At 38.1% G+C, this 14,936-nt stretch overlaps 2 protein-coding genes across 7 annotated transcripts in view; one reads left to right on the top strand and one right to left on the bottom strand.

Annotated features, from left to right (window-relative positions):
• Positions 1 to 8: 8 nt before the first annotated feature.
• XRCC3 (X-ray repair cross complementing 3) lies at positions 9 to 14,039 on the bottom strand. Of its 5 annotated transcripts, none has more exons than XM_085317364.1 (9): positions 13,946 to 14,039; positions 13,299 to 13,342; positions 12,610 to 12,679; positions 12,113 to 12,250; positions 11,035 to 11,247; positions 4,451 to 4,605; positions 2,594 to 2,806; positions 1,958 to 2,004; positions 9 to 820 (listed from the first exon to the last, which is right to left on the bottom strand). In XM_085317364.1, the coding sequence occupies exons 3-9, from the start codon at positions 12,662 to 12,664 to the stop codon at positions 562 to 564; spliced, it is 1,080 nt and encodes a 359-aa protein (XP_085173490.1). In that variant the 5' UTR covers positions 12,665 to 12,679; positions 13,299 to 13,342; positions 13,946 to 14,039; the 3' UTR covers positions 9 to 561. The 5 variants fall into 5 exon arrangements, with proteins under 5 accessions (XP_085173490.1, XP_085173491.1, XP_085173492.1 ...); XM_085317365.1 differs by having other exon boundaries at positions 13,310 to 13,342; XM_085317366.1 differs by having other exon boundaries at positions 13,310 to 13,342; positions 13,969 to 14,029.
• Positions 14,040 to 14,486: 447 nt separating this feature from the next.
• The window catches only part of ZFYVE21 (zinc finger FYVE-type containing 21), a 15,339-nt gene continuing 14,889 nt past the window's right edge, over positions 14,487 to 14,936 (top strand). For both annotated transcript variants that reach the window (XM_085317360.1, XM_085317362.1), the window contains exon 1: positions 14,487 to 14,658. In XM_085317360.1, coding sequence (XP_085173486.1) covers positions 14,527 to 14,658 — 132 coding nt within the window. In that variant the 5' untranslated portion in view covers positions 14,487 to 14,526. The remainder of the gene's footprint in view (positions 14,659 to 14,936) is intronic.

The following is a 14,936-nucleotide window of genomic DNA, read 5'->3' as shown; positions in this document are numbered from 1 at the left end:
AAAAAAAAAAAGTAATTTGATTAAAATTATCAAGTACTTTAAGGTCTTTCTTCCTGTTTGTCCTAACATTAAGAACAAGTGTTTTTATTAAAAGAAGTCAGCTGATCTGTGACAAAGGTTATTTGTGAGGCCCTAAAAATAGAAAAATGGCTACGCTTAATGCCAACATGAGAACTAGAAATACAAGCAGGCAGCATTAACTGGTTGAATTTGTGCCCCTTTGGGGTCTGAGAGCAGAAAAGGTATATTATTGCAGTTATGCTGTTTTTAAGAGTAGTGTGCTATTAAAAAAAATTAAAAGTCAGGTCTCCTTAACATAGCGATCTCCACATCACACTGCATTATGCTGTCTTACCTGCCACAGCTTTACTCTCCTTCAAAATACTTACCTCAAGATGAAAAGCTGATGATATATCTAAATATAGAAACAGCAGCTTTTCACAATGGAGAAGAGGCTTTAAAATGTATTGTCATGTCACCTTTTATGTATTTCAGGATCCATTTCTCTCATCTGCGAGCAGCCTCAGGTTACTAAAAATTCTTCATGTAGCACAGTAAATTCTATGAATTTTTGAAGCATGATGCCATACTATGCAATGGATTTATTCCTTTCACACCTTCCAATTTTACTGTATAGTAGCAAAAGGATGGAGGGAGATGGGGAGCAAAAACTACTCTTAAAGTCCTCACACTTCCAGTGTGGTGTAACATAACTCCAGAAAACTGTTCAGGTTGTGATACTCGACTGACCATCAATCTCATTAGCAGTTGATTTGCCCAGGTTATTCCAAGTGCTGGAGAAACTCTGTTATCCACTGCACTATAAAGAAAGCATTACAGATTTCCACATGTATGAATTTAATATGAAACACCTTGAGTTTGACTATAACTAAAAATCATCTACTGTCTTATATATTTAGTACCATTTGCTCTATTTAAAGCTGTAGAGATTACGCAGTGTACTCACAACAGTAAACGCTAGGTTTCCTCTATAGTCAGCTGAGAGCTGGAAGAGGAAGAGTGCTTTTATACAGAATAGTTCAGTCATTCTTCAAACTTCAGCCATGGTGAATACCTGCCTCTGTCTTGAAGAATCCCCTCTTGCAGCAGGAAAATAGTAATAGAAAAGTGTTTGAACTTAAAATACTTTTGGCCCTGAATTCCATTAGAAGCTACGTTTAGAAATGCTGGMTAGATATAACACTATTTATATATGTATGCATGCATGTATGTGGGGTGTGTATGTGTGCGTGTGTGTGCGTATATATATATATATACACACACATATATATAAAAAATATATATATTTTTTCAATTTATCAAAGCTTAAAACAATCTTCTTCCTGGAGAATATACAATCTCTCCAGTAAAGAGTTACAGTTATCTTCTTCTTTGTCAAATTCTGAATCAGGAGGGCCTATGTTAACTTCTCAAAAAGTAGTATGTTTTTAACTCCTAGCTTATGTAATAAATTAAGATTATCATTAGCCTTCAAACAAAACTCTATCTGCTTGAATTCTATTAATCTCTTGATGTCAAAAAACAGTTGTTGCTCAGATTTTTTCTTATAACAGCAACAACCACCACCACCCACAAGGCTGAGTTGCTATATTTTTCTAAACAGACAGAAAATATACCCAATTATATCAGAAACAAGAAGAGATACAAATTCTCCAGTGTTACCAAGTACAGCAGCCATTAACTCCAGAGAATTTTTYCCCCAACCTACTCCCTGTGGTAACAGGTTACCACATAACTGTATACTATGTGTTTTTTTTTCCTTCCAACTTACAGCACAGTAGCTATTACTGCTCTCCAGCAAATACAACTTGTTGGGTAGCTCCACTGCTGCTCTTAATATGTTCTTATAGTTTATATGGAAGTTAAAGAAAAATACGCTGCTTATATGCTTCTATGTATGACATTGTTACATTTCCTTTTGCAGAAGATGACTTACCTACAATTGCACTGAGCAGCTTCTGATTCACTCACTGCATCAGTCACCTAAATCAGAAAAGTAATATTTGAAGTTGACTTGTAGTTATGTATTTGTTTTTGGCAAACAGAAGGAAAGGGAATGAAGCCAATAAAATCCAAAATATTGAATTAAATATATAAAACCCCTTTTCTTTCAAAGTTAACTAAAGGAGTTGTGAAGTGTTAGCTTAGTTCACAGCACTTCAACAATTTAGCTAGCTAAAGTTTGTWTGAATGTAACTGCTATTAGATGCTGAATCTATTAAAAGAAACACTAAAGAAAAACCTCACACCACACACACCTTTTCCATAYTTAAGCTTTTGTATGTGTAGATAAGAGGTACTGATACTCAAATCTCAAAAAGCTGTATAATTCCTAATGAATTTACTACTTTCGAAGGCCTGTCCGATCAAGTTTAAATGATAAATTTTGAAAAAGCTAAAATTTACTGGTTTAAACTGGTTTAAAGAAACTGGAAGTTTCTATCTGTCATTAAGACTCAGTTGACAGCATCACTTTAAAAGCAACACCTACAAATCTGTCTACACAAACCTTCCCCCCAACAACCATTAATATAAYGGCCTTATAAAGTAAGAAGTATTTGTCATGTTATACCTGGTTAATGCACATTATTGGAGTCCTGAATCTAGTGCTTAAGCTGTGGAGCTGTGCTCCAAACATCTGCAAATACCGAGCTTTCGTAACAGAATCTGAAACTCCAAATTCGCATCGAAACAAAGCTGCAATAGAGTCTATGACCACCAGCCGCACCATGCCTCTTGTGAGCAGTAAAGAAATCCTTTTAGTAATGCAGTTGTGGAAGGCGTCCTATCACAAAATACAAACACCTGACATTGAAATAATTCAAATAATATTTGTAAGATTAAGATAGTCACTTAAATGTAAGCTGTCAGAGTTTCTAATCATAGAATAAGCTTGTGGATCTGTAAGTTTTGCTGGTAAAAATTTAAGAGGTGTCTTATGGTTTTATCTAAAACAAACAAAGGAAGCTATACACAGGCTGTGTATATCATGAACAATCTACTGAAGTTATTTGCAGCTGTACTCAATTAAATCAAGTATGTACAGCTGCTCCCAGATCTCAAGAATGCAATAGTAAAGTCCTGACCCACTCCTATTTTGCAGCAGTAGTTCTCACTGAAATACTGAGGACTCAAGACTAGCATTACATTCAAAACAGAAGTTAAAGACTATCCTGCTGTTCCGCTAATGATGTTTTGTAATAAAATACACACCTACTATATCAAACCTACCTTGGTCAAAAGTCCTATTAATACAGTATCTGCAACTTATTTCCTCTCTTTTTCATAAAAAAAGATTTATCAATTGAATATTTCAAAGACACCCAAACTCTCCAATTACAGTAAGTTTTTACTAGCAAATACTTTGCAGAGTGTAACTTCATATAATAATAGTCATACTYGTCAGAGTAAAGGTTATTCTAGCCACATCTTGTCTTTAGCAGTGGTCTACAATAGCTGAGTAAAAAGGAGAGCAAGCGTACAATAATCTTAGCTTCTAGGTATCAGTGATTCAGGGGCAACATTAGAAAAAAAAAAGCCACAAACAATAACCAGACAGTTATAGTTCTTTTGATTGGTGCCATTCTTTACAAAGAAATAGGAGCTCATGGCTAAAAGCTTACATGCAACCAAAATTATATGTAATATCTTTCAATACTCCACAGCTATTAGAACTAGATTRTAATTCTCAAATCTGAATTGCAGTAAGATCCATTCTATTAAATTAGCTGCTCTTGACAAAAGCAGTAGTATTGTACTATCAAAGGCTTTTTCTTTTTTATCCCTTCTTTTTTTTAAAGTGAGCCCATTTAAGAGATCAGAAAGCACATACATGTGTCTTTACAAGGCAAGAACGCAATATTGAAGTTAGTATCTTTTTTCCCCTCAGCTCTACTAAGTTGTCTAAAAATGAGAGAAGGAGAAAGACAGCAACTTTACAGCTGTTATGTTGTGCCACTACTTATTCTGGGTATCATTTTTTGTGTCCTTCCTTCCTATCCATTTGATTTTAAAATCATTACCTCTGGTCTTATATTGCAAATATGGACCACCTTTTGCATACATATTTGTATGCTGTCTACAAACTTAATCAGGACCTCTCCAGGAGCTATAGTAAAACCAGCAGCAATACTGCTACGAATTTTTAACGTAATTATTTATAAAACCCACCAAATCATTCCTTCTAAAAAAAGATCAATATTTATCTTTGAATATCTCTCAATCTTTCACAATGAAACACTAAGTAAAAGAGTTAGCTCCTGAAGACCTGACTCAATTTTCTAATGGTAATTTGCAGAGATAAAGTAGTAAGTATTCATTGTAAATCTTAGGTCACTTGCAGTCTTTTGCAAGCTCTTCTACACCAAGAAAACTCCTGTGGTAACTAGATTATAGCATTATAATGATTGAAAGTCATGCTACTACTTACTAGGTCTGCTGCATGCTCAATGAAAATGCTGTTTCCAAATTTGATTTTCTGAATGATTTCAGCTGGAACATCTGCACGCAGCTTAGGCTGTTGATCTATGAGTTGCTGCAAACGTTTACTTGGGAATACGTCTTCTGTACAAATATAGACTGCTCCTACAATCCAGAAAACAGCCTCTGTTACTAAATCATGGCTCTTACACAAACAGTTTTTTTAATAGCCCAAAACAAAACAATGCATTATGTACTTAAAAGCTAAGCACACTTAACTGGAAATTCTTTTTACTTTTCTACATCCCTTTTGCATCAACAATGAACAACCACAAGAAAGCGCTGCTGTGACTTTCCTGTAGCTGCCAGATACCCTTTTAGTGCCTTCTGGCAAAAACGTGGTTTTGTATTCTCCCGTGGTCCACTAGGTGTCACTCTTCTTGCATGGCTGCAGAACACCTGCCTGCCTAACTGGGATGAYTGAGTACCATAATGCTTTCAACTACAAATAGAATAACATTAATACTACATATTTTGCCTTAGACTACCAAGTCTAATTTAATTAATTTCACTCACCCTTTTGAACTTTCTCAATATCAAATTTATATATGGAGGGGTACTTTTTGCCATAACTTGTAAAACAGTTTAAAGAGGATCAGTCATCCATTCTCACTCCAATTAACTCTTCCTGAAAACGGTACATTAGATAAAAAGTATTATACTTCATCACATTACTATCAGTGATGTCTATATATTTTTACTGCAGGTTCTGGTTAACAAGTATGTACTACTGTAGAGAAAGTTAACTATACATGTCAAAGATCTTGGAGGAAAAAAATGATTATGTACAGTATTTTATTAGAAAACTCTTGCTGTTATTGTAGAATTAGCAAAAATCATCTGAAAATAACAGCTAATAACTATAGGATTACATGTAAGCCCACTCTGACGCTAATAGAGCTTGGCAGCTGATGTGCTTGGCAGCACTAGAAATCCTCAGTATTTCCACCCAGCGGTCCATTTTCTACACTGGCTTTCCAGGGAGCAGAGTTCCATTGCTAGCTGCAACTTCGAAACACACAACATATTCCACAGAAAAAATACGAAACTATATCCCATAGTAGGACCTGGAAGAGCACAGGACTGGATTAAGGAAACATTAAGATATTTCCATTCCAAATAAAAATATTTTGCTGACACCTGAATAACACAAGGTATTGAATTTTGAGAACTCTTACAAAAGAGACAAGCATGATCATAAGCCTAATTTTCTTGAAGACTAAACTTGTTTCTTCAGCTTAACCTTCCCTACTTCTCTACCATGAATTCTTTTATAAATTGCCCTACTTCATTTGTGAAATATCAAAAAAATTCATTATTTTTCCAAAGCCCAGAAAGTCTTGTTTTTAAGTATGCAGAAAGCTATCAGCTAGAGCAATTTAGTTTATGCATGCCCACTGAATAAAAAATGTTCATCTTTGACAGATGGGATTTTAAAGTCCTCCTCAGCTATTAACAGAAAGGAAAATATTTCTTCATTATCCTCTCCTTCCAAAGGAACATTTCTACAATTTCTAAATTCATCACTGACGACCCTTCTATTCTACCTAGGAAAAGTTTCAAAATATACTTCAGCATCTTTTCACTTCCCTTGGCTCCGGCTGCCACAGCCTTTCTCAGTAATATATTCAGTCCATACTACTAATTTCCCCTCATTTCATTATATACTGGTAGTGATGTCAGAGGGAACTTAGGGTTTTTAGCAGCTTACAACATTTGACATTGAATGAGGACTAAAATAAAACATTATTAATCAGAGCAGTCACAACCTGATCACGATTCCTGTATTAAAACAAACAAAAAAAAAAAGAACTATAAATGTTTCTGTATTTTTCCCCACTTCCTATTTCAAGTATTAGTTGAGTGGATGCAATTTTGAATTTTTGAAACTGTGGGCATAAACAATTTATTTGATAATTACAATAGTTGAACTCATATGCAATACTTGTAGACACAAATGAGTGTATGTGCAAATTTTCATTTAGGCAGAAGGAAATCAGATTAGAAAATACATCCACTGATACTTGAATACATTAAGTTTACAGTGACATCTATAGCTTGCTGAATATTCTATGAACTGGTATGAATATCAAGGCAAGAAAAACACAGTATATTATTTAATAAATTGTATAATTTAACTGCTTAAGTTAGTTAAATAGCTAGTTATTAAAGAGCTGATTCAGTGAACTTTAACTTTCTTGAATATTTTTCTAGGTTATTTTCTCCTAACTGAATCATTTCTCCACTGTCAGTTTGGGTGGTAAATGAATATCGAATAGGCAGGTATGTAACTTGACTGAAGGCAGTTCCATACACTCCTAATCATATTTTTCAGTTTCATGATTTTTAAAAAGCCAGTGAGTAGAGACAAATTTCTGATCATAAATTCGATGCATGTTATGTATATCTGGTATCAATATTTGCTCAGATAAACCAGTAATATCTTGCAATACTTAAGTCACAAAACTCAAATCCTTATGGTGCAAATCCATAGCTTTGGATGAACTTGGTGAAGGCAGGACAAGGAAGGTGGGAGGAAAGATATGTAGCTTCCTTAAACCCATGTGGTTCTGAGTTCATACTAAAAAAAGCTAAGCTCACCTGTGTTGAAATGTTTTAAGGCTAGAACAGTTCCTATGCGCAACATTTTGGACCTCTCGTCTACTATTCTTATTCACAACAGATTGGCTTTTGCACAACACAGCGTAATTCTGAAAGATAGGAATTTCTTATCACAGATACTGGCTGACAGAGAGAGTATCTGCTTTTTAAAGTCAGACCTGCCTTACACAGTACGTCCTTTGTACTCTCCTCAGTTTACATAAAGGGTAGAATGTTTGTTATTTCAGATTGTTTATATCCTTTCAAATGCAGACTCACATTTCTACAGAGACCGATACTATRTTGTTTAGATATTTGCCTTCCAGTCTAGAGCTATTGCACCATTCAATATATTTCAAACTAAAGAATATAATGTTCTTGTTGGAAAAAAATATATATATATTCTATATAGAGAGAATTATCTGGAGACAAACAAATGTAAACTTCTACTAAAGATAAAGACTTTCCTCACAGATAACTTCAATACACTAGTAAGAATAGTGATAGGAACAATCATAGTGTAGAGGAAAACTAAAAGTATCAGCTAACCCTACTGTATTACAAACATACTCATCTGAGTCTCAGTTTCACATATGTATATGATGAACAAGTAAATCAAGGCAAGCAAGGTAATCCTGCAGCTATAATACCTCTAGGGAAGAATAAAAAGCGAGAGAAGCAAAAATCTGGTCTTCTCTGAGCTACTGGTCCAACAACCTAATTTTAAATACCTGCCCAATATATAGAGTCTATCCCCTTTGTAAAGTCACAGCAGGGATTTTAAAGTTTAAATGGTCATATTTACTCATGCTAAATAATTGTTTCAGGGAAACATTTGTGTTAAGAATCAAACAAAATTATTTCCTTCTTWAGAACAGTTTCAGTGCAGACTGACTGGTGTTTTCTGCCTCAGTTCAGTTCTGTAAACACCAAATCAGTTACCCATCAAACCATCAGTTAAATCTAATAGAGCAGATACTGTATTCTCAGTACATAACTGGTCAATCTGTGCCTCCTCCAAAGCATACAGTGAGGTAACCTTCTTTCCTTCTTGAAATGCTGGTCATTTCAAAAGATGGTAATGTAATTTTCTTCTTGATCTTTCTTGAGAGAGTTAACTCACACAAAATACAATGAATGAACTTTGTTTTGGCCTAAAATTCAAGTCTCACAGTAAAAGGAGAGTAGCACTCTATCCTATTGGACCTTTGTAAGGCTCTTCAACTTCTGTTTGGGATCTTCAGTTTGAGCCACAATAAAAACCTTCAATTAGCAAGAATATGCATCTATGCATTACAGATACAAGTGGTGCTTTGTAGCAAAGTTACAGGAGTTCAAGTTAGAAGCAACTGACAGACAAATAAACCCAGTAGTAAAGACTAAAAATGTCTAATCATGAAGCCAAAGCACTTAATGTTCAGATATCTTAATGACAGGTGGATTGTCATAACCTAAATAGAGACCAGTACAATACAAGGAGAAAAGCCTATGACATCACGCTATTTACAGTTTATTAGGAAGCTCTCAACGCTAGCAGCAAATCAAGAGTCCACATATTTATCACTTTTGAAAGAGAAGATTGGAGACACTCTTAGGAAGTTGTCCTGAATGACCACATAAGCACCCTTCCCCACAGTTCCAAAACACAAAAATAGAAATYAGCTATTTTATCAGATCTCAATGCTTTACTGTCATTTAGGCTGATAACCAACAGGTACTATACTGGTTGTTGACCAAAAAACAAAACAAAAAACAAACAAACAAAAAAATCCCCTCAAAAGTTGTAGATAATCTTCAAATAAAGGCATGGAAGAATTCTCAGCCCTAGAAACATAATCTGCCATGCACTAAACTGACTTTGTTAACAAGAATCAGAATTTGTCACATTATATTCATATATTACTCATGAATATAAATTCAGCCAATATGCAATAGACCATAACTGATATTCTTAGAATGGCACAAAGAGACCTTGAGGCAAAGAACGTCCCAATTTTTTGGTTTGCTGCCAGCCTTCTAGTGCTGAACACTGTACATAAGAATAGCACAAAATCAAAAAAAGTGAATACACAATAAATCTCTACTGTCTCAAAAAACATATTTCAACATCACCACCTAAGAGAAGGCAAAGGTTTCTAACATGAAAGGAATACACCTCCATAAATTTTAACGTTTAGCAAACTTTTAGCAGGAAGTATTGTCATCTTATACTGGTTGAGGTAGACTTCTGTGATGATTAATAAGCACCACTATTCTCCTTCCTCCAAGTTTTCCAAGGGAAAAAAAAGCTCTTCATTGCTTTATTTCCTTTATTTCTCGATGTGAAACCCAACATTTCTTAATGCTAGATTGTAAAAGAATCAAATCTTTTTTTTTTTTCCTTCATTTTGGAGTACTCTAATTTTACAAAACAGTTCACTAAATCCCACATATTAGTTGTAATTGTGATTACGATTTAGAATTTTAAATTTAAGCTCGGCATAGATCTGCTCTGACGTACTATGATGATCTGCTATGTTGCAGCTCCTACTAACAAATCTCACAAAGATAGGTACCCTTTATTACCCGTTTCTAAAAACAAGGATTTCTTGATGTACTTATACTGTAGTCGAATCAAGATCCTCAAAAGTTGTGTCCTCTCAGCCCTTCAAAAATGCTCTGGTCCTCTCACAGGAGCATCAATAGGATGACCATCTTATTTACTGCTGCTTCATTAAATGCGTGGCAGCAGGTAAATAGGGAATGAAACCACAACGAAGCAATGACAATCGCACTACGGGCTAAGGAACAGCCACCATCTCCACACACAAACAGCAGCAGACTGGCCACTCTGTGGCTCTGGAAAGAAGATTCTAGAGGCAAAAATTCCAATAGGCTGTTTGGCTCCTCTTTCTGTATTCTGAATTTGTTCTGGTTTGTTCTTTTTTTCCAATGTAAATAGAAGCACTCGGGCATGAACGAAAATATATTTTCACTCATGCTATCTGTAGCAGTTAACAGCAACACAGGAAGGAGCTGAACAGCATGTATTTGCTTCTGCTCTGATTAATGACATAACTTAAAGCGAAGTATTAAGTCAAAGGCTCATTTCTGCCCCTTAAATCATAGCTTCATTTGGACAGTTCAGGATTCCTCCTCATGGGTAGAATCAGAACAAGAAGTAATTGAGGAAGTTTCCCCACAACAAGCCACAGAGCAGCCAAAGTAAATCCMGTGTTATATGGAAAGAAGAGCAAGATCACAGTAAAAAAAACAACTAAAGCAGACTACAGGGACAGTGAATTCTCAGAACTGAGACAGATTTTTCCCTTTTTAAGAAGGCACAAAAATATTCAAAAGAAAATATCAGAAGTTAGATTAAGATGATAGAGACAGTTAAAAGCCATATTCAAAGAACAAATCTACTTATTTTTGCAAAACCCAGAAAATCACACGTACAAAACAATGCTTTGTTCAACTAGTTTTCCATTAATTTTACTCTGTAAATCATTTTAATTAGTGTAATCAAGCTAGATACTGTTTGAAATTTAAAACCTCTAACTGGGAATATATACCACATGCCACAGATGCTTGTGGAAAATTACCAGTTTGACAAGCTGTTTTGCCGTGGTTTTTATTTGAGAAGTCAGTAAGTACTTATGACAGTGATGCTTTTCCTAYGTTGTTTGCATGTGCGCATTGGAAGGTGGGTAAACAAGAGCCAATAGCGATTTTATATTACATTATGCTGCAATGCAGGGCATGTGCAGAATATGCTTTTCTCTCCATAATGCTGCATTATGAATTAGCTTACCATTAATGCTATTGCAGAAGGATAAAATGTTCAGTGAATAAAAACATTTACTTCAACATTTACTTCAACATACAGGTAATGCTCTTAAAGACAGCATATTCCTCCAAATGGCAAATAAATCAATACATTTCAGTACTTACCAGATTCTAATCCACCATATTTGTAAGGATACTGCACACAAAGGCACAGCTGCAAACTAATCTGAGTCTTCCCAGCAGAACTTTCGCCGGCAAGTTCTGTGATTCCCACTAAAGGAATACCACCTTTTAACAAGTTATCTAAGGTTGAACATCCCAGGCTTAGTTTCTGGTGTTGTGAGGTGAGATGATGTTTATCTTGGTAGAGCTGAAGCGCTGAAGGATATTTTTTAAGTGGGGGAGAGGGGGAGGGGAGGGAAGAGGGAGGAAAGAAAAAGTTCCATTTAGTATCTAACACATAATGATACAATACAGAGGCTATACTTCAGGTTTCATCTCCAACAGATATTTTCTTTGTTGGCGAGAGATTTTTCTAAATTAGCCTGGTCTTCCCCACTTCCCTTCCTATGCACAATCTAGTATTTCTATGCCTTGTTCAAAAATAGATAGTTTACACTGCATCCTTTCCTCCTCCGTATTTTTTTTCTTTTCTCTGCCTTTAAAGAGTCTCTGTGGAAAGCTACACACAGGGAAAATCCTGTCCATACAGTTCAAGCAGAGCAATTATGGAAATGGAAAGCTATAGCAGACTATGAAACAGCATAGCAGGCATCTGGCCAAGACCTGAAGATACACAGAGCTCAAGGAAATAGATTAGAAGGACAGCTACCACGAAGCACTTGTACAGGAGGAGCTGTCAAAGCCTGCAGATTTGGAATTATGTGTTTGCATTACATCATTTATGTAGTTTATAACAGACAAGCTTTTCAACTAGTCTCAGTCCAAAAGGAAAATAATGAGAGAGAGCGCGAGTTTGTCAAGGGAAAAGCAAATCTTGTGTTCCCCTAATCGACTTTTCCAGGTTGAAAAAATTATTTCGTTGTGTTTTAAAAAGGCTTGATCCTGAGAAATGACTCTCATTCACTACAGCGTAACCAAAACACTTACCTTTTCATTTTTCAGAATCATTACCAAATCATATTACTTATTACCTAGGAGCCAAAACTATACCTTCTCCCCATGACAATACATTTGATGATTTATACAGATGACTTCTTTTTTTGTCTGTTAGCTGTATTACCTGTAAGCATACTATTTTTCCTCAGCRTGCGAGAGATTGTTTTCAATAAATACTGTATATCTGCATTGGATAGTTTCATCAGTCTTTGCAAGTCTGCTTCAGAAAGTGTTAAAATCTCTTTCACTGATTTTATGTCAGCTGAAATTAGAGAAATTCTTATCAGTACTTTTGGCTGGATTACAGTCTTATGCACAAAAGAAAACTTTTTCCACTTCCTACTAGTCACGTATATAGACTTTATCTACGCTGCAGGATTAGATTCTTGTGATCTAAGCAGGCAACATTTACTGTGAATGTATCAAAACACACTATATATAGAAGTGTTTGGAATCACTGAATCAAGGGAGAAGCCGTCACTTCTAATTACTCACAAGATTAGCTTACGAAATATTTAATTACTGTTCCAAAATGTTGGTGTATGTCTATACATTTATATTCATAAACATACAATTATTTAAAGGAAGACCTATTAGCTATAGGTTTGCAGATTAAGTTACCTTTTTTAAGGGCAGCAATTACTTTGGGGTTCAAGTCAAACTGCTCCCAATCCATTTCCTGATTCAGTAACTGGGGTGAACAGAGCATCAGATAATTATTACTGGTTATTGCATTTTTTTTAATCAGATATACATGCAATACAAAAATCCAAGCATGCCTTGTGGTAACTTTGTATTTCTTCATTATTTTAGAAAAGCAGCAATGGTTCAACACATGGACCAAGGTCTTCTCAGATGGTTCTTATCATATACGCTACTAAAGACTTCTACTAATAGTGATGTAGTTACAAATTGCTAGTGATTTTAATTGCATACCCAGTTAGGGTATTTGCTCTGGATTGAAGCTCACAAATATGTTGGATAAAGTAATTTCTATCTTGCCATTCTTTACAAGAACTTTTTATTTTCAAAAAGGAAAAAAGACTTCCTCACACACACATGTATTTTAGAATAATCCAAGACTAGTCATGTATCTGAAATTCAAATGTATTTTGATTTACTGAAACACAGTTTGTTACTAATAACAATAACATTACATGGTATTTTAATATTTTGATCTAAAACTCCRGTTTAGTACTATAATTACCTCAAAAAGAAAAAAACACCTTATGATGCTTGTTACTGTTATGTAGATCATTTTTATGGAGAGCAGCTCACACTTAAGAGATATGTAAGAATATACGACTTACTGAACATTCACCTTTTTAACAGAGAAGGATGCTTGGCATGGATCCTGAGAACACAATGAATGTAGGAGAAACAAAATCAATTCTTTTTAAGCAATACTTCTTAAAATCAACTTTCTGACAAGTGTTTCAAAGTTCAGGCTTATTGAAACTAATCATTATGATGACCTTTGACTGAAAGGATTCCACATCGTTTTGTATACCTCACTCATCCAAAGCCACTGAAACTCAGCCACTGCCGCAAAGGCACTAGGAGGAAAGGGAAATTACCAGGGAACAACTGTAGCAAAGCAGAATTGGAGCAAAAAATACCGAGTGCCTTCGATTTAGAAGCCTGTTTCAAGATCCTCATGCACTTAATTGTATGATGCTCAGTTTATCAGTTGGAGAAAGGAGTATCATCTCTTTAGTACTGATTTGTACTTGTGGCTGGAGGCGCAGTGGAGACGCACAAACTGATACACTCTAAAGCAGTAAAGCAGGGCAGAGCGCCCAGATCTCCTCCTCCCCGCAGAGGCAGCCAACACTGAKCGAAATCAGCTCGGGCGCGGCAGGCAACGGACGAGCTGCAACCGCCCCGCGCCGGTCCCAACCGCCCCCGCGACGGCGCGCCACGCCTAACACCGCAGCCAATCGGCGACGCGGCTTGCCTGCAACGTCACTAGGCACAGACCAATCCGAAGGCCTCAATAGCGGGCGGTGCCGGCGGGCAGGGCGCTACCCGGAAAGGCGTCGGGACGCTTTCAGCTGTGGTCCGCTTCGGCGGGGCAGCGCAGAGYCGATCCGTGGCCGCGGCAGCCACCGGCCTCGCACAGAGCGCTCCGAAGAAGCCGCGTCAGCTCGGCCAGGGGAGCCCGGCCCCCGTTCCCTCCCCCTCGCTGACCCCTTATCAAGTTTCCTCGGGTGCCAAATTCGGGACCCTGTCTGAGGCGCCYGTGTCCTTCGCTTCCAGGTTGTGAGGCGGATCTTCCCGTTGCGCACGCGCTTCTCGCTCGCCCAGGGGCGGGGGGAGGGACTAAAAACCAGCGCCACACCCCGAGCGATAAAGAATTGGCCGGGAAGTCCGGGGGCTGGGCCCTATTGGGCGCCAGGAGCGGGCGGCGGGGGTTGGCGGTTCGCCGCACTCCATTGGTCCCCAGCCGTGTCCGTTCCGAGGGGCCCGGGCTGCGATTGGGCGGCAGCKACGCCAGTCTCGAGGGGCGAGTAGCGGTGGCGGAGTTGGCGGGGGAAGATGTCGGGCTGCGAGGCTCGCGACGCCAAGAAGCTGGTGCGCTCGCCCAGCGGGCTGCGCATGGTGCCCGAGCACCGCTCTGCCCGCAGCCCCTTCGGTTTGGACGAGCCGCCCTGGGTGCCCGACAAGGAGGTATCAGCCGGGGCGCGGTGTGGAGGCGCCGGGAGAGACTCGGAGGAACTCCCCCTCAGGCGGCGCGCGCGCCCGAAGGGGCCCTGCCCGCGCCCCAACGGCTGCCAACGGCTGGCGGCGGCCGTTGGCCCGCGGGGTCGCTGCGCCCCCTCCGCGCGCCCGCCTGCCCCGGGGGACGGGGGGCCGCCGCCTGGGCGCTGGGCTGGCGCTTCTTCCCCTTTTTTCGTCTCGAAGCGGCTCCTTCGGGGCAGCGTCCGTCGCCACCGCCGCTTGTGGCG

Source organism: Rhea americana, unplaced genomic scaffold (genome assembly GCF_003343005.1).
Source record: "Rhea americana isolate MKP2758 unplaced genomic scaffold, rheAme1 scaffold_5, whole genome shotgun sequence".
NCBI classification, from domain to species: Eukaryota; Metazoa; Chordata; class Aves; order Rheiformes; family Rheidae; genus Rhea; species Rhea americana.
This window is presented reverse-complemented; position numbering and strand designations above follow the sequence as displayed.